Source organism: Pelodiscus sinensis, chromosome Z (assembly GCF_052426305.1).
Source record: "Pelodiscus sinensis isolate ZL-2025 chromosome Z, ASM5242630v1, whole genome shotgun sequence".
NCBI lineage: Eukaryota > Metazoa > Chordata > Testudines > Trionychidae > Pelodiscus > Pelodiscus sinensis.
Genome location: NC_143085.1, coordinates 36,727,321 through 36,747,511, shown reverse-complemented (window position 1 = coordinate 36,747,511; position 20,191 = coordinate 36,727,321). Strand labels below are relative to the sequence as shown.

The 20,191-nt window shown below is 44.4% G+C and overlaps 1 protein-coding gene across 3 annotated transcripts in view; it reads right to left on the bottom strand.

The window, feature by feature from the left end:
• The window catches only part of SEZ6L (seizure related 6 homolog like), a 175,564-nt gene extending 155,440 nt beyond the window's left edge, over positions 1–20,124 (bottom strand). For 2 of the 3 annotated variants that reach the window (XM_075898882.2, XM_075898883.2), the window contains exon 1: positions 19,811–20,123. In XM_075898882.2, the coding sequence (XP_075754997.2) occupies positions 19,811–19,907 (97 nt within the window). In that variant the 5' untranslated portion in view covers positions 19,908–20,123. Of the gene's footprint in view, positions 1–19,810 lie in introns of all 3 variants that reach the window. The other variant, XM_075898884.2, reaches the window with a different exon arrangement.
• Positions 20,125–20,191: the final 67 nt, after the last annotated feature.

Genomic DNA, 20,191 nt, shown 5'->3' with positions numbered 1-20,191 from the left:
TTTTCTGAAATGGAGCTTTTTCAGAAAAAAACCCTCAGCAGTCTAGATGCAGATCTGTTGAAAAATAAACCCTTTTTCAACAAATCCTGAAAACCTCGTTTTTTGAGGAATACATGATTTGTTGAAAAATACATGATTTATTTTTTGACAGATCTGTGTCTAGACTGCCGGGTTTTTTTTTTTTTTTTTTTTTTTTTTTTTCAAAAAACTCCGTGTTGAAAAAAAAGCGGTGGCCATGTTTATGCTAATGAAGCTCAGGATATTTAAATCCCGGCTTCATTAGCAATTTTGATGTGCTCTCTGTCCACAGAGAGGTATAGTCTAGACGTAGTCTGTATGTCCTGCCATATATAGCTTCCTCAGTACCCGTTTTTTTTCTTTGAGCTGTACCCATGTGAGTTTACCAATGTCCATAGTGTTCAGGGGAAACTCCCCACAGATTTATCTCCTTCCTTATTCAGACATGTCTCCAGGACCACCCTATTTCACCAGCCACTGTATGTGATCTTGGACTCAGCTCAATAAAGTTACACAACCAGCAGCTACCTGATCAGTTCTGACAAATCGTTATCTCAGCAACCAATAAAATGGAACAAGTTTCAGTGTGTGTGATTGGAGCGTATCTGGATCGATATTGTAAGACTGTCCCACGTAATGAGGAATAGTTGAGGCACCTTTGTTGTTCTTTTGTTCCACTCTTTGTTTCTGTAGGGAAATCACCAATGCAACAATACTGTCTTCCTTTTAAAAGAAAACAAAAAACTGGTAATGTCGGTTGAAATAGCAGCTCCCATCCCAGCAAGCTCTGGGTAGAGGCTAGCATTTGTTGCTCCGTTTTATCCTACTTTTTCTACAACAAATTAGAGTGGATCTGTGTTTGAGAAATAATATAACCACAGTCTGAACTGAACTTGAGTGCTCCTGTTCAAATCAGGTGCTGGATTCCCTTTCTGAGTAATAGATAAATTAGCATTAGGTAAAGGAAAAGCCCATTTCTGCTTCCGCAGCTGTGGAAATAAAATCAAATATTCCTGCATGCCTGGTATTGCACTTAGAGCTGCCCAGGCCCCCTAGTAGAGCCTTCTTTCTCTTACTTATCATGTTAACTTCTCCTGGTTGGTCCATACACCTCCACTGCTAGGGTTCAGATACTGTCCACTCAGTCCACCCAATTCCTTCTTGAGAGCAGCAAATGGAGGATGCCAGCATCCTTAATCCAGACTTCTAAGGGTGAGATCTGGCCAAAGCCACCTACTCCCCTGTGCACACACACATGTTCTCATTCATTGCACCACCCCTCACAGAAGCCCATTCACAGCAAGCTGCTGTGCATGGCTCACAGCTCTCCCTCCCTCCCCTGCCATCTCCCTACCATTTCCTATTGCAAGCTGCCAAGGGCATGCTGGGAAATGTAGTCCCTTCCCTGCTCCAGGGCCAGCTCTCTAGGCCAAGGGATGCAGCACCCAGGGTGCCTTGACGGATTACAAGTGAAGTAGTTCGTAACAATGCACAAAACAGCTCAGGCTTTTACAAGGCCATTTCTGTGAGGGAGGAGGAAGGAAGGTAAGGAATGTTACCTCCAACAAGCAGCATAGGGAGTATGTTCCTATGCAGGAGTGGGTAAGTTCTGGCCCCAGCACTATATGTACCTGTGCCTCTGCAGGAACAGGCAATCGCACGTTTGCAGAACAATGTCCCAGCCAATGAGACCTGCAGAAAGTGCTGTTCCAGTCCACACTGCTTCCCACCTCTCCCATTGGCTGGGAATGGTAATCCATGGCCAATAGGAGCTGTGATCGCCAGTACCTGAGGAGGCACAGGTAAATATAGCAGTGGGGGCCCGCCAAGAGCTACTCCTGGTGAACAGGCCCCATTTTATTGCCCACCCCTGCCTTATGGGCATGAGTTCTCAGAAGTCTTGATAGAAGAATTATCATGGATCAAATATATTAAATTCAGTTGCTGGAACTTATAGACTCATAGACTTTAAGGTCAGAAGGGAACATTGTGATCATCTAGTCTGACCCCCTGCACAGTGCAGGCCACAAAATCTCACCCACCCCTCCTAGAATAATCCTCTCACCTATATCTCAGATATTGAAGCCTTCAAATACTTTGAAGACCCCAAGATGCAGAGAATCCTCCAGCTGTGATCTGTACCCCATGCTACAGAGGAAGGCGAAAAACCTCCAGGGCCTCTGCCAATCTACCCTGGGGCTACGTCTACACTGGCCCCTTTTCCGGAAGGGGCATGTAAATTTCACCAGTCGTCGTAGGGAAATCCGCGGGGGATTTAAATATCCCCCGCGGCATTTAAATAAAAATGTCCGCCGCTTTTTTCCGGCTTTTAGAAAAAGAGCATCTACACTGGCCCCGATCCTCCGGAAAAAGTGCCCTTTGAAGTAGGAATAAGACCCTCCGGAAAAGGGCACTTTTTCCGGAGGATCGGGGCCAGTGTAGATGCTCTTTTCCGGCTTTTTTAAAAGCCGGAAAAAAGCGGCGGACATTTTTATTTAAATGCCGCGGGGGATATTTAAATCCCCCGCGGATTTCCTTATTACGATAGCTGAAATTAACATGCCCCTTCCGGAAAAGGGGCCAGTCTAGATGTAGCCCTCTAGTTTAATCTTGAAACCAGATAGATCTTTTGCCCTCACTACTTCTCTTGGAAGGCCGTTCCAGAACTTCACTCCTCTAATGGTTAGAAACCTTCATCTAATCTCAAGTCTAAACTTCCTACTAGCCAGCTTATATCCATTTGTTCTTGTGTCCACATTGGTATTAAACTTAAATAATTCCTCTCCCTCCCTGGTATATATCCCTCTAATATATTTAAAAAGTGCAATCATGTCCCCCCTCAGCCTTCTTTTGGTTAAAGTAAACAAGCCAAGCTCCTTGAGTCTCCTTTCATAAGACAGGTTTTCCATTCCTCGGATCATCCTAGTGGCCCTTCTTTGTATCTGTTCCAGTTTGAATTCATCCTTCTTAAACATGGGAGACCAGAACTGCACACAGTATTCCAAATGGGGTCTCACCAATGCCTTGTATAATGGCACTAACACCTCCTTATCCCTACTGGAAATACCTCGCCTAATACATCCCAAGATCGTATTAGCCTTTTCACGGCCATGTCACAATGGCAGCTCATAGTCATTCTATAATCAACCAGGACTCCGAGGTCCTTCTCCTCCTCCATTACTTCCAACTGATGTGTCCCCAGCTTATAACTAAAATTCTTGTTATTAATCCCTAAATGCATAACCTTACACTTCTCACTATTAAATGTCATCCTATTGCTATCACTCCAATTTACAAGATCATCCAGATCTTCCTATATGATATCCCGATCCTTTTCTGAATTGGCAATAGCTCCCAACTTTGTGTCATCTGCAAATTTTATTAGGACACTTCCACTTTTGGTACCAAGATCAGCAATAAAAAGATTAAATAAAATTGGCCCCAAAACTGATCCCTGAGGAACTCCGCTAGTAACCTTCCTCCAACCTGACAGTTTACCTTTCAATATGACCCGCTGTAGTCTCCTCTTTAACTAGTTGCTTATCCACCTCTCAACTTTCATATTAATCCCTATCTTTTCCAATTTAACCAATAATTCCCCATGTGGTACTGTATCAAATGCCTTACTAAAGTCGAGGTACATTAGAGCCACTGCATTTCCTTTATCTAAAAAATCTGTTACTTTCTCAAAAAAGGGGATCAGGTTGGTTTGGCACGATCTACCTTTTGTAAAACCATGTTGCAATTTGTCCCAATTGCCATGAGCCTCAATGTCTCTAATTACTTTCTCCTTCAAAATCTTTTCCAGGATCTTACATACTACAGATGTCAAACTAACAGGCCTATAGTTACCCGGGTCGCTTTTTTTCCCATTCTTAAAAATCGGAACTATATTAGCAATTCTCCAGTCAAATGGTAGAACCCCTGAGTTTAGAGATTTATTAAAAAATTTTGCTAATGGACTTGCAAGTTCATGTGCCAGTTCCGTTAATATTCTTGGATGAAGATTATCTGGGTCCCCCGATTTACTCCCATTAAGCTGTTCAAGTTTGGCTTTTACCTCGGATATGGTAATATCTACCTCCTTATCTTTAGTCCCATTTGTTAACTTACCATTATCCCTAAGCTCTTCATTAGCCTCATTAAAGACTGAAGCAAAGTATTTGTTCAAATATTGGGCCATTACTAGATTATCCTTAACCTCCACTCCATCCTTAGTAATTAGCAGTCCTACTTCTTTTTTTGTTTTGTTTTTTTCCTATTTATATGGCTATAAAACCTTTTACTATTGGTTTTAATTCCCTTTGCAAGGTCCAACTCTACCTGACTTTTAGCCTTTCTCACTTTATCCCTACATGCTCTAACCTCAATAAGGTAGCTTTCTTTACTGATCCCTCCCATTTTCCAGTCTTTATATGCTTTCTGCTTTTTTTTAATCACCTCTCTGAGATGCTTGCTCATCCAGCTTGGTCTAACACACCTGCCTATAATTTTTTTCCCTTTTCTAGGGATACAGGCTTCTGACAGCTTCTGCAACTTTAACTTAAAATAATTCCAGGCCTCCTCCACTTTAAGATCCATAATTTCTTTAGTCCAATCAACTTCCCTAGCTAATTTCCTTAATTTACTAAAGTTAGCCCTTTTGAAATCAAAAACCCTAGTCTCAGATTTATTTTTGTTCATCCTTCCATTTAATTTAAACTGAATTAGCTCATGATCACTCGAACCAAGGTTGTCTCCTACAACCATTTCATCTATGAGGTCCTCGCTACTCACCAAAAACAAATCTAAAATAGCATCTCTCCTTGTTGGTTCAGCAACTACTTGATGAAGGAATTCATCAGCTATCACATCTAGGAAAATCTGAGCCCTATTATTATTACTAGCACTTGTTCTCCAGTCTATATCTGGAAAGTTGAAATCTCCCATGATTACACAGTTTCCATGAGTATTTACTTCATTAAAAACATTAAAGAGGTCTCTATCCATATCCAAATTGGATTCTAGTGGTCTATAACACACCCCAAGCACTATCCTAGGGGAGGATCTGATAGTTTTCTTCCCCAATGTGATTTTTGCCCAAACGGACTCTGTCTTCTCCATTCCATCACTTTTTATTTCTTTACAATCTACCTCATCTTTGATATACAATGCGACTCCACCACCCTTACCCTTATTTCTGTCTTTCCTAAACAGCACATACCCTTCAATACCTGTACTCCAGTCATGCCTAGTATTCCACCATGTTTCTGTTATTCCTATAATATCTGGTTTCACTTCCTGGACCAGTAGCTCTAGTCCCTCCTTTTTGTTACCTAGGCTCCTCGCATTGGTGTACAAACATCTTAATTTTTTCTGTTTGGCCTCATTCACATTCTTTACCCAATTTGGCACAGACGTTATACCTCCAATATGACCTATTAGAATAGTATCCACCCCACCCTTCCTCATGTTCAAACTCCTACCTCCAGCTATATCCTTTCTTACTTCGTTTTCCTCCCTCTCAGTGTTAAAATCTGGCGTAGAGATTACCTGGGCATCTCCCAACCATCTCCCCCAAATTCCTAGTTTAAAGCTCTCTTAATAAGTTGAGCCAGCCTCCATCCTAGAAGTCTATTTCCCTCCCTACTTAGGTGAAGTCCATCTCTAGAGAACAGTCCTCTGTCCATAAATGCCTCCCAGTGACCATATATCCCAAAGCCCTCCTTATAGCACCACTGCCTGAGCCATCTATTGATCATCATAATCCTGTCACATCTTAGTTGCCCTTCTCTAGGAACAGGCAGAATCCCACTAAAGATCACCTGAGCCTCAATTTCCTTGAGCATCCTCCCCAGCCTAGCATAGTCTCCCTTAATTCGTTCCCGCGAGAATCTAGCCGTATCATTTGTTCCTACATGAAGGATGATCAATGGATTCCTTCCTGCTCCCTTAATAATTCTCTTCAACCTCAGTTCCACATCTCGTATCTTAGCACCTGACAGACAGCACACCCTTCTATTCTCTGGATCAGCTCTGGTAACAGGCCTATCTATTCTTCTCAATAAGGAGTCCCCAATCACATAGACCTGCCTTTTCCTAGTGACAGTGAAATTCTCTGGTCTATCTCTAGCTTCCTCTGGCTGCAAGTCCTTGCCATTCCTATTTTCCCTTGTAATCCTAATGCTCATTATTGGAGTTGTCTCCATTAAGTCTTCCCCTTTATCTATGGGACTAGCCACTCTTCTCTTCTTCCTCACCCTTCCATCTTCATTATCTACCTGCTGTACCCCTTCTACATTTTCCAGCTCCACATACCTGTTCTTGAGCTCTGTTTTTCCTTCACTGACCCATATTTTCCTCTGCCTGGTCCTCTGAGTCACATGCTTCCACTGTCCATTTTCTTCGCCCAGCAGTCCCCCTCTGAGGCCCTTGATCCTGCTTCCATCTGCATATCTAAGCTTTCCCCTTCAGCCACGTCATGCCTTTACCCCATCATCTGCTCAAATCCCCTTCTAAACTCGACCAGAGTTTCCACCTGCATCTCTAGTTAGGTCTTAGAAAATATATCTATTTATCTGTCTGTCTATCTAGCTCCACATCTATCTATCTAGTATGTTTAAAACCTAAGGTACATAAACAAACACTGATACCTGAGCATTAGACACAAATTCTAAACTTTTTTGAAAACCTGCCATGTTTTACCTTAGCCCTTGGAAATTAGTCCATGCTTATCTCATTCTGTAACAGTTTTCCAAGTGTGTTTTTCTCTTTCTCTCTTTAGCATGTGTGGGAGGTTTCTTTAGCAAATCTCCCAATTTTCCTGCTTCTCTGGCCCTCCTAGTCCTCTGGATGCTGCACCCAAGTGCTGCTATGCAGGATCCTGGGATACTGACCATGTTCAACTCATGGCAGAGGGTTGAACAAGTGGCCTGGTGACATAGGTAGGGGAAGTGCCGTACGAAGTTGAAAATCACCGCCTTTTGTCATGTTAAAGAACAATCACTAAAGTGCCTCAGCCTGTACACAGCGTCTTCTCCTGTTTGTGGGAATTATTTTATAATTGGATTAGGGAAACTTAATTGCTATGGATGATTCCTCATCATGGAAACCTGGGACAATGTGACCCTGCCTATTTTTTCCCTTTGGAAAAAATAAACAGTCCCAATTGTGAGAAAATATAGGCACGCTGATACTCCAAAGGCAAGCCAAGTAATAATGCAGGGGCGCATAGTCCTGCAATGCCATATAAAGTGCAGGCTATACAGCTTTCAAGTCATTGAAGGCAGAACATTTCTTTACCCCTAAATTACAGCTTCTTAGGAAGCAGCATGGCAGAAAGGCAGATTGGAGAAGGATAAGTACATTAAGAATATCCCCAAGGAGGACATTCCCCGATGCCAGCTCTCTAGACATCATAGCTACTTTAGAGTCGACTTTCTCTTCTCTCATTTCCAGACAACTAGGGTGTCTACACTGCATGGCTATTTTGAAATAAGCTGTTCTGGAATAGTTATTCCAAAAAAGCTTATTTCAAAAAAGCACGTCTACGCTACCGGGAAGCCTCAAAATTAGTCCAAGACAGACTTCCCTAATGTAGACGTGCTATCTCGATTTAGAGCCCCCTGGGGAGGAGTAATGTAGAGTGGCCCTGGCAAGGGGCTATTTTGAAATAGCAGCAGTGGAGCGTCTACACCAGCTTTATTTCAAAATAGCTATTTTGGAAAAAGTGTTACTCCTCTTAGAATGAGGTTTACAGATTTAGGAATAAGCTGTCCATTATTTTGAAATTATTTTAAAATAATGGAATGGCTGTGTAGACACTCCCATTGTTATTTCAAAATAATACTAGTTATCTCGAAATAATAGTGCAGTGTAAATGCACCCTTAGTTAATTAAAGTAAGTTTCAATTTGAAAAACTTAACAGTAACAAGCTTGTCTCTTTCACCAGCACAAGCCGGTCTAGTCAAAGGTATTACCTCACATTCTGTCTCTCATATCCTGGGACCCATGCAGCACAATACTACTTCATGCTTCCAAGCAGTTTATTCAAAAATTCCCCTCAGTTGCCAGTTCAAATTGTCACTTTTTATTATTACCCCACTTTCCAATACGGATGAACTGAGTGACACAAGCTATCACAAACCTTAAAAACTGAGGTCGGGTCTGCTCTACACCGATGTTAAACATCTTATGATACTTTCAATACGAGCATTCAATTTGCATTCCATATCTTTGGCTTTTGTAACCTTTGCAATGCTATCTGTGATCCTCTTACCCTGAGGGACAGTTCAACAATTTTGTAACATGTCAGACCAAACTCTGTAGCCTCACACTTTAAAAATTACCACCAGCTTCCCAGGAGTACTGGATCATACTCGACTGCCAAGCCACACTTACCCAGAAATTGGCTCTTCAAAGATCAATCTTCCAGGGTTCAATTTAGTGAGTCTGGTAAGGACTAGCTAAATCGACCACTGATGGTGCCCCTGTCAACTCCACTACTCCATGGGGTTGCGAGGAATAAGGGAAGTCAATGGGAGAGTTTCTGCCATTGACCTCCTGGAGTGGGGCGCTGCAGAAATTTAAAGTATGATGACTCCAGCTATGCTATTCTCATAGCTGGAGTTGCGTATCTTAGGTCGAATTTTCAGGTAGTGTACCTGGCTAAGGGATGTCATCTCAGTACGTTGTCTCTGTGACTTGCTTTTGGGGTTCTCCTGGGTGGAAGGTCTATAAATCTAAGACATAAGTAATAATGACAAGGCCTCACTCTCTATTTTAGTCACTTAGGGCATGTCTACACAGCAGGGCTAAAGCCAAAATAACCTACACGACTTGAGCTACCTCAATTGCGTAGTTAAGTCAATATAGCTCATTTCAGCACTTGGCACTGTCCACACAACAGGATGTCCGAGAAAGAGCATTCTTCCCCCGTGAAATGAGGGTTACAGGAGCTGGAGTAAAAAGTCCTCCAGCTCGACATTATTTTGACATTATGTTGAAATAATTGCTTGTAGTGTAGATGTGGACTGTGCTATTTTGGATTAAGGTAAATTATTCTGAAATAACGCTCCTGCTCCTGTGTAGACATAGCCTTAGTATTCTGGCACTGCTGACATTGTAGGTCTTGTCAAATTTCTAAAATCCTTATGATTAAAGTGTGTGAGGGCAGGAAAAGATGGTAGAATGGCAGAGAAGGGGAGCTGAATAACAGAATTATTTATACCAAGGGTGGGGAACCTAAGGCCATATGCGACCCTCGGCATGCTTGGATCTAGCCCTCAAGGTTCAATGCTCCTCCTCCAGCACTGAGGAGCCTTTGCTGGTGGTCCAGTCACCCTGCTGCTCCCATATGGCTGGAGCACACAAAATCTACTAACTTGGACCCCCCTGAGTAAGGGGACTGTGGCAAGTGCCTTTCTCTTTCTCAGTCAGGGGCCACATCAGAATGAGGATTTGTTTTTTTTTTCTTGTTTTGTCTTGTCTTTTCTGATTCTCACTTGTTTGTGGGCCCCCACTGATTTTCTGTGCATCAGCAGCCCCCCGACCCAACCCCCCCGATTTATAGTTTCTCTTAATCATCACCATGATGTTGTCCAGTAGCAATCACCCCCAGATAAATGACTGCATACTTTTGAGCCATTTTGATAGAGTAGGCTCTGCTTACTTAGCACGAGCAGTTAAAATGAATGGCTTAGCCCGCAGAAGCAAAAGCCACTTGAATTACAGAGGCTGTCTATCCTGAGCTCTCCTTACTTGTCGTGGCAAGGTTGCAGGAAGCAAATTTTTAGCAAACAAGGATGTAGATGAGAGTGGAGTGGCCCCAAGGGGCTTTACAAGACTATTTTAAACAACTTACTTGATAACAAGCTGTGAAAGGAGAGAGACATTCTGGGGTGTTTCCTCTGAATTAAAAAGCATTTATACTAGCATTGGAGTGGAAAAAAGCTATGCTCAGGAAAGCAACATAATGAATTGTTTTTATACTGGAAAATGCTAAGTGCCTGTTATGTGGCTGCAGAGTTCAGACTTGGGTAGCACAGACATCAAGTGAATGGAGCGTCCCAGAGCGTGCCTACTCAGAAGGAGCAGAGGAATGGGGTGGGAGGGTCATCAGTACAAATGCCTCTAACACAGACCAGCCCTTCCTAGATTCTGGGAGCCTGTGCTTCCTCATTCTGCCTCCAAGACTCAAATGCAGACCACTTGGCAAGGGACGTACTGAGGATGAAAACCTTGAGGCATATGAAGTGCTACTCACTAAAAGCAATGGCTGAATGTTTTCAAAGCCATGTAAGATAGATGTAAATAGTAGAGTGGTTATTGCTATTGCATTTATGCTGGTTTTTAAACCCTCCCTGCCTCCAGAACCCAACCTTTCCTGGTGCATTTATCCCTCTATATTCCCCACTCCAGTGCACCATTCAACTCTTTCTCCTGTCTGCAATCTATGCAGAATGCACACTGCTTTCCCCTTATTTATAGCCCTCCCTGTCTACCCCAGCCACTGGCTTCTGAAGCTCTGTAATTGCATTATACACAGTCTCTTGTTCTACAGCATGTTAGGACATGAATATGCATAATGAACTAGTGACACTGTGCCAAAGGTCCTGTTACCATTATGCTATTACTGAAATACTAGCAGCTTGTGAAGCTACTGCAGTGTGCTACAGCCGGAGGTGGGACTTCAGAGTCTGAAGTGGTTACAAAACTATGTGAAAAGCTATTCTGCTCACAAGCCTGAGTCAGAAGGACAGGATGGATCCTGGGTGATGTTACGGTAGCTTCTATGCAGTTCCAAAAAGATGTGGTGTAGGAAGGATGGCGACCACACAGCTTTACGTTTCTGCAGTGGCACCAAAGCTGATGTGTATCAGCCAACAGCTTGCTTGCTTCTGAATCAGAAAACTCGTAGTGCGGAAATAAACCGGGCTATGGTACGGCAGAACCCAGCTGAAAACTCAGTATCCTACCCTAGCATGGCAGCCAGACCAAACCTGCAACAGCCCCACCCTTCTGTCAGGATCTTAGAGTGACTCCTCTTGGAATGACTCCAGGGTTAACCCTCCACCCCAGAGCTCTCTGAACAGCGCTGTTTGCCCTGTCACTTTAATCCTAGCTAGCAAAATAAGACATGATCTTATTATATACATGATCTTATACATACAGAATCAGCCCGAGGCCCCAAAGATGGGTTCACTGCCCCATGCCAACTACTTGGCAACAATCTGACTGTCGCGCAGAATTTGTTTTAGCCAGTTGAGGGGTAGGGGGTGTGAATTTCCTCTGAAAGAAACAGTGGAGTAACGACTTCATTGGACTTCCTGTACTGAAGCCCTGAGTGACCCAGCCTTGGCTCAGAAGAGCCAGCATCAGGCTCTTACATTACCTTTCTTCATCTGCATCCGCCACCGATGTAGCTGGGACAAATTGTGACAAACAGGGAGGAATGGGTTGAAAATTTGAAAGCAGGAAGCAGCTTGGGTGACAGTAATCATGAAATAGTAAAGTTCATGAGGAATGATATGAGGAAGAACAGCAAAATAAAGAGAATGCATTTCAAGAAGGCAGAATTTAGCAAACACAGGGAGTTGGTAAATAAGATCTCATGGGAAGGAAGTCTAAAAGGAAAAGCAATTGAAGACACTTGGCAGTTTTTTAAAGAGACATTATTAAAGGAGCAAGAGCAAACTATTCCACTGTGTAGGAAAAATAGGAAGTATGGTAAGAGACCAGCTTAGCTTAACCAGATCCTCAGTGCTCTAAAAATCAGATCGCGTCCTACAAGAAGTAGAAAGTAAGTCGAATTACAGAGGATGAATATGAAATAACATAAGTAGGTAGGGGCAAAATCAGGAAGGGGCAGGCACAAAACAAAATAAAAACTAACTTGAGACCTAAAGGATAACAAAAAAAACATTCTACCGATACATTAGAAGCAAGAAGAAGACCCTGGACAGAGTAGGGTCACTACTCAATGAAGAGGGGAAAACAATAACAGAAAATATGGAAATGGTAGAGGTGCTCAATGACCTCTTTGTTTCAGTTTTCACCAAGAAAGTTGGTGGTGATTAGACACCTAACACAATGAATGCCAGTGAAAATGGGGTATGATCAGAAGCTAAAATAGGGAAAGAATAAGTTAAAAACTATTAACACATGTTAAATGTCTTCACGTCCTAGGGCATGATGAAATATATCTTGAATAACCAAGGATCTGACTGAGGAGACATCTGAGTCATTAGCTATCTTTGAAAAGACATGGAAGATAAGAGAGACTAGAAAAGGGCAAATAGAGTGACCATCTATAAAACAGGAAAAAAGGACAACTCGTGGAATTACAGATCAGTCAGCTTAACTTCTGTACCAGGAAAGATAATGGAGCAAATAATTAAGGAATCTATTTGCAAACATCTGGAAGATAATAAAATGATAAGTAATAGTGTGGATATGTAAAAACAAACCGTATCAAACCAATTTGATAGCTTTCTTTGATAGGATAACAAGCCTTGTAGATGGGCGGGGGGCAAGTGGCAAATACAGTATATATAAACTTTTGTAAGGCATTTGATACAGTCTCACATGACCTTTTCCTTAATAAACTAAGGAATACAACCTAGATGGAATAGCTATAAGGTTGGTGCATAACTGGTTGGATAACCATCCCCAGAGGTTATCAATGGATCACAGTCATGCTGACAGGGCATAACAACTGGGGTCCCACAGGGATAAGTTCAGAATCTGGTTCTTGTCAATATTTTCACCAGTGATTTAGATAATAGTATGGAGAGTACAGTTATAAAGTTTGCATATGATACCAAGCTGGCAGGGACTGCAAGTGCCCATCCCTGTTGCTCATCCCAGTTTTTGGCACACAGAGGCTCGGGTCACCATCCGTACCCAAGCTTGCTAGTAGCCACTGATGGACCTAAACCTCTATGGGTGTGTCTAGACTGGGTTTTTGCAGCCACTTTTGCACAAAATCTTGCCACCTGTCTACACTGGCTGCAAGTATTTGCTCAAGAATATTGACTTTGTAATGTACAAAATCAGTGGTTCTTGCGCAAATACTCCAACACTCCCACTCAGAGATAAGCCCTCTTGCACAAGTATTCTTGCACAAGAGGGCCAGTGTAGACAGCCACGTTAATTTCTTGCACAAGAAAGCCCGATGGCTAAAATGGCGATCGGAGCTTTCTTGTGCAAGAGGGTGTCTACACTGGCACGGATGCTTTTGTGCAAAAGCAAATCTTTTGCACAAAGGCACATGCCAGTATAGACGCTCTCTTGCACAAATACTTTTAACTGAAAAACTTTTCCGTTCAAAGTATTTGCGCAAAATCATGCCACAAACCCTATGAGCTTATCTAGCTCTTTTTTGAACCCTGCTAGAGTCTTGGTCTTCACAAAATCCTTCTGCAAGGAGTTCCACAGGCTTACTGTGCATTGTGTGAAAAAATATTTCCTTTTGTTTGTTTTGTTTGATATTTTGTTTGTTTGCTACTTATTAATTTCATTTAGTGACTCCCCCCAAGTTCTTGTGTGATGAGAAGGAGAAAATAACATTTTCTTGCTTACTTTCTCCACACCAGTCATGATTTTATAGACCTCTGTCATATCCTTCCTAAAGCTTCTCTTTTCTAAGCTGAAAAGTCCCAGTCTTTTCAATCTCTCTTCATATGACCTTCATTCCAAACCCCTCATCATTTTGATGCCCTTTTCTGAACTGTTTCCAATTCCAATATACCTTTTTTGACATGGGGTGATCACATCTGCATGCAGTATTCAGGATGTGGGTATAACATGGATTTATACAAAAGCAATATGATACTTTCTGTCTTATTATGTATCCCTTTCTAAATGATTTACAACACTCTATTCTCTTTTCTGTTATACAATTCATAGCAGCAACTTTCCATATAGAAACATGGGCAATATGTAATAAGCAAGTATCTCATTCTTGTATCTGGTTGTGTGGTTGATAAAACGCTCCTAGGGTTATATGGAATCAATTTAGTACTATGCCTCATGAGAACTGCCTAAATAAATTGCTAGTCCAATGTGCAAGCTGCATCTGTTATGCACCTGGAAAGGTTAATGCGTCTCTCTCTTTAGGCTTGTCTTTGTCTTCCTTCCAATCTTACAAGTACAAACACTGTGCTCAGATGCACTGTGGAATTTCTGTCTCTGAAAAAATGCCATAACTCATGCTTTGGCTGCACACACAATGCTACTGATTAGTATTAATGTTTAAAGTTATCTTTGTGGGGGATTTTGCTACAGTGGTGTTGCACCATGATTTACATCACATACTGAATAATATTCATTTTATTCAATCCCTACCCCATCTACACAGCTGCTTGTTTTGTAGCAGTTTGGAAGCAAAGTCAGAGGACAGTGTCCTTATTTGCATGCCAGTATCCCGTCTGCTATTCTGGTTTGCTACAGAGACGTGTTTTGTCAGATGTACTTGTGGTGCACAGAGACTTTTTCATCCATTGCATCTTGCAATTCAAGCAGTTGAACATGGAGAACTATGTCACTGCTCAAATCAACAGTTTCTGACTCTGGGTAAGTTTGTAAATTGATTCTGAGAGACTGGAAAATTGGAAGGCCACCAAATCTAGCACTTATGCAGTAGTTTCCTTTTCTTCAAACATACGTCTATATTCCCTAAAGATATCTTTACTAGAAGTGTTCACCTCAGACACAATCTGTCCATTGTTAAAAAGAATATAGCTGGTACTTTGTAATAAGGCTGTCCTATATTTCCCCCTTTACTGTTCAATAATAATCTCATTTATACACTTGACAAATACAAACACTCTGGTAAACAACTTTTGGATTGTGAATGCAACATAATAGGAAAAAGCTATTGAAACTGAAAATGCTTATTGCCACGGTACTCGAAGTAAAATAAATTGATATCCAAAGCAGCATCAATTCGAGTTGGAAAGCTATACAATATTTAATCATATAGATACAATTAGCTTTCAGAATTCTGTTTGTAAAAAAGAGCTGGGGAGGGGAGGAAGAAGAAGATTGGCCAATACACACAGTCTGGGCCCTGAACTGAAATGCCTACACAAACAATTTTGCCCTTCCAGGAAAAACTGACATAGTCACAAGCAAACATGCTTTGTGACTACTCACGCAGAATGATGCCACACCACACTCTCTGTGTAAACCAGCTCACCTGCTACTTGTTTACATATTGATTTATTGCACCCAATAGCAGCTTGACTTTCAACAATCCGTGTAACAGTGGATGGGTAACATATCTATGCATCTTTTGCTTGCATAAGAATGGCATTCATTTTCGTTTATATTTGCTCTTATAATATTTGTGACTTTGTCTCATTTGGATATACACAAGGTACTTAAGTGCGCAGTCATTTGTGTGCCTCCCTGTAACACAGCCCTTTGGAACACAAAAAGCAGAGGTAAAGAAAGGAACAGGATCACACATCATCAACTGCATGTGATGTTTAAATGTTAGATACCATGTTTATACATTATGATGCAATAAGTTACAAGAAGCAGGGTGTGTGAATAGCGCCAAGAACAATTTAGCTCTGAGCCACCACCGAAGCTGTGTACTATACAAACAAAAATAATAATAATGTGTCACTCATTTTACTGTATAATTTTGGAACTTGACTTTACTACTTCTTTATATGAAGGAGAAAAGTAGGTGTTTAATGTGGCCTCTGATATCAAATTCTGTTCCATGGTTTGCTCACAAACTAAGCACATATGTGGATCTAATTGCTGGAGATGATACCACTTGGATTGCTGCTGATTCCATATGGGAGGTTGCAGATCTTGCTTAGTTGATACACAGTTTGGATTTTGGGTGACATCCTTGATTCATTTAAAACAAGTTCTTCTATAGTCTTACGTTCAGTGAAAAATAAGAGCATTCATTCTGGCCTATTACACAGCTGTAACAAGTAACTAGGGTGAATATGCATATGCCAAAGAAAACAATATTTCTAATTCAATGCAGAGTCAGTCTAGGAGTCAGTGGCTCAATAATACTTCAATCTGCATTCAAGTTCTAGAGTCATGAGGCTTTAAGAAGTATTTAGTGGTCTTGTCACAACCTCTAGTGGTCAACGGTTGAACAATGGTTCAACATGTGATGTATTTACAAATTTTGTTCTCAGTGGGCCCAATCCATTGAGATACTCTACTCCCTTTGACTAAATGGGGCTTTGAGGGTGCTCAGCAATGTACAGGAGGATTTCTCTGTCTCCATATTAGCTCCCTCTGTACCACTACAGGAAATAGAGTCAAGTGGGCACCACAAAGACCAACTGCAGTGGGAGCTCTACACATGAAAAGATTGCAAGATTAGGCCACAAGCTCTAGCCATTGTGAATGTTATTAGTATTAACAAGACCTGTCACTATAGTCTTGTCTCATTATTTGCATGCCAGACAGACAGTGCTGCCAAGAACTGGATTTTACTTCACATGCTCTTTGCATTTTGGCACCCAGAGGTTTCTCCTGGAAATATTTCAAACCAGAGGACATGCCTCTTCACTGCTCTGCACCTCCTGCTGGTCCCTCAGGAACAGAATTGTTCCTAGGAATCAGAATGCTAGAGCTTACTTAGCACCCATTCTTCCTGGGTGTAAATGATGCTACAAGGAGCAAGCTATAAAGACTCATGTGCAGAGAGGTTGGCTGATGCAGCTGATTTCAATCCAGCCATTACTTTACAAAAGTTAAGTGAAAACTGAGCAAAGACAAATAAATGCTCTTTGTGTCAGGCTTTTGTCCTGCCCCCAATCATACATTAAGGCCAGAAGGGTCCATTATGATCATCATCTAATCAGATCTCCTGTGTGACAAGAATCTCACCCAATAAGTAGTGGAAACTGCCAGACCTGCCCCTGGCTTCATGGTCCTGCATCCAAAACTTTGTGATTTTACAGCAATAATTCACTGTGTCTTGTAACGGGTCAACTAATTATCGCTCCCACTCTGCCAACCAAAAGCACAGTATGTTCCTTCTGCTGATTTATTACTGATTCTTCTTGCACTGCATGCTAAATCCTGATCCTGAGTAAATCACTGGCATGTCAGTGGTCCCCAGAGGGGCTGGGGATGAAGCAAGTTCTTCACCCCAGAGAGTGGAAAAGCTGCATGGCTCCTGCATGCCATCCCACAGGGTGGGTTTGGCCCTTAACTTCACACAGTTATGGATCCATTGGCCATGCACCTCAGGCTTATGCACAGGGACATGGAGAACTCAGACCACAGTCATGGCTGGCTTTTGGCCCTTCCACAGGTCTCAACATATGGCTAGCCACTAAGCTGAATGGGTGATGGTGGCCAATTGCATACAACAGATGGACGCAAATTCATCTTGACACATTATGCCTGATGCTGAAGTTAGGTGTAGCCATCTGCCCCTGGAATTCTCATCGGTACATCTTCTTTGATTAGCCTCCCCCCTATAGAAGTAGGACAGGAACACACACATATATGTTCACGGATCTAGGAGTGAAGCAGTTCCCCATCCTTTTATCCTTATAAGGAAATCTATCCCTCCTTGGTGCCAAGCAAAATATAAGCTGTCTAAGAAGACATGGATTTTGATTCAAAATGCAAAACAAGGGTCATTAATGCTGCCTTTCTATAGGTATACTGGCAGAAGGAAGTGTCAGGAGTCCAGCTACAAGCTTATTTTTACATTACCCCACCATCTCAACACCAGTAGCTGTTAATCTTTGTTAAAAATACAAGGGCAATATTGAAGGTCAATGTTCCAAACCCATCCTTTTTACAGTTGTCAGAGCAGAAATACCTATTGACCCCTCCTGCTCTTTCCCTGATAGTAACTCTATGTTTGTACAAAGAGCTATTAATGGATCTTTAATTGGGGACAGAGCTGGACTGTTTGGCCTACAAGAGATTTCCCGTTGCAACTTGTGCTACACTTGTAAGAGTTCAGGGAGTGGTGTTTGGCCCTAATATTAATTTGCTATGGTTTTGTTAGATCACTTCAAATGAATTCCAACCCACATTATCTGATATGTCATGACTGGGAGGAGGGAAGAAGAAACAGTCCTCCAGTGTGAACATGTTAAACAAATACCGAATGAACATGGAGCCTTTGCAACAGTGTAATGCCAGCCTGTGTCTCATGCCTGAGCCAGCACGACCAAAACACCATCAATGTGACATTCTGTGAGTCACAATGGAATGATAGCATCTGACATTCTGCCCCCTGGTACTTTTTTGTTTGCCATATTTACCCAAAACAGTCAACAGCAAGGCAGGGTTCCTCTCTCTGGCATTAAACGCCTGTTTTTAAGAGGGAGGATCATGAAGAAAGGGCAGGGAGTAGGAAAGAGACTTTTATTTAAATGCTGCTTTTCATTAGCTTGTCCAGGCTTGTCTGTGGAGGATAGCTTTGCTAACCAAAGGGCGGGCTCTTTTCTTTACTCTGAATATCCAGCTCTACAATAAAGGGTCTGCTTCAGACAAAGTTACCCGGAGTAAAGCGAGCAGGATCGGGCCCTCCCTTTGCAAGCGGGCATATACCCAAGGGGGCATTCACAGCGCTGTCTGGAGAAGCACGATAGGAGAGGTCTTTCCTGCCCGGAGCTGTCCACAGAAGTGGTGCTGAAATGCCCAGCTTCGTCCGGATCTGGAGCGGGCAGAGGACGCTGGCCGGGCCGCTCTGCAGTCCCCAACCCACGCAGCAGGTGATGTTGAAAGGGGTCAGCGCGGATGCCCCTACAGCCACCTGTCAGTGCTGCCACCCTGCAACCTGCTTTGCCCCGCGCTCGGAGCTACGGGGCGCTCGGCTGGTGCGGAGCCAGGCGCCCCAGGCCAGGCCGGGAGGGAGCGAAGGGGAGCAGGCAAGTGCAGGTCCGAGGGTACTGAGGGGGGCTGCTTCTCTCTCTCCCTCCTTCCTTCGCACTACTCCGCGCTCAAGCTGGCCCGGTAGGCGGACAGGGCTGCGTAGCCCTGGCCCGCGCGGGGCAAGTGTCCAGAATCAGCGTCCCACGAACCAACCCCCAGCAGCATCCTAGAGGCACTGCGGGACCAGTGGGGGACTGGAGGGAGGGGGAAAGGAGGAAGGGGGAATGGAAATCACTTCAAACCCCCTCGCCCCCTTCGGCTAGTCCACACGGGCACGTGGCCCCTGCAGCTTCCAGCCTCGGGCTTTGCTGTGCCCCGCGCTCGGCAACACAGGTGCGGCCCCGGCTCTAGGAAAAGGCGCAGCTGGCCACAAACCCGCTTGTTCCTCAACCGCTGGGACCTGCACTTTCCCCACAGAGAACAAAGGCGCTTCGACCCAGCCCGCCTCAGTGGGCACCGCACAGCCTGCGTCCCACCGCCCCCGCCAATGGCTTGGCACAGGCTGGGGCCCCACTCCAGGGGCCAGTTCCCCGGCTGCCCCCAGAGCCGGCTGTGCCCGAGTGCTTGGAGGGGAGATGCGCTGGCAAAAGCAGGGTCCCTGGGTGCCTTGGGGAGGCAGCGCCCCGTAGCACGCCGAGAAGGAGGGACACAGCGTCCTAAGGCACCCCCAGCCCGGGGAACACAGCGCCCCATGGCACCCCTTGACCGGGAGAGGAAGCATCCCGTGGCACCCGCAGTGTGCGCAGGGGCCCTTACCCAGGCGACTTCCCCGCCCAGCGCATAGAACTTAGGCAGCTCTCCGGGACCCTGCTCCCAAGGCGAGACGAGCCCGGGCTGGCTCCCGGCAGAGCTAGCGGGGACCTGGCCCCCCGCGATGGCGGCGCGCCCCGGCTCCAGTCCTGGCCCCCGCCCCCGCCCCGCGCCTACCTGGGCGCTGAGCCGCTTGGCTGCCCAGCAGCAGGACCAGCAGCGAGAGTCCCCGGAGCCCGGAGGGCGGCGCGGGCAGAGCGCGGGGCCCCGCCATGGCGCAGCGGGCAGAGTCCGTCCCCGGTGCGGCCAGCCCGGCCCTGGCGCGGCGGCGAGTCCGTCCCTGGCGGTGCAGAGAGCGGGGCTGGGCGGGCGCCAGCCAGGGAGGGGCGGGGAACGGGCTGCGGGGGAGGGAGCCAGACACAGCCACAGCGGCTGCGGCCACCGACCCGCCTCACGGCTCCCTGCGCGCCCAGCCCGGCGCAGCGCTCGGCTCCCGCCCCAGCCTCGCGCAGAGCTCCCCCCTCCGGGCCCCCCGCCCCCACAAGCCGGAACGCCCAG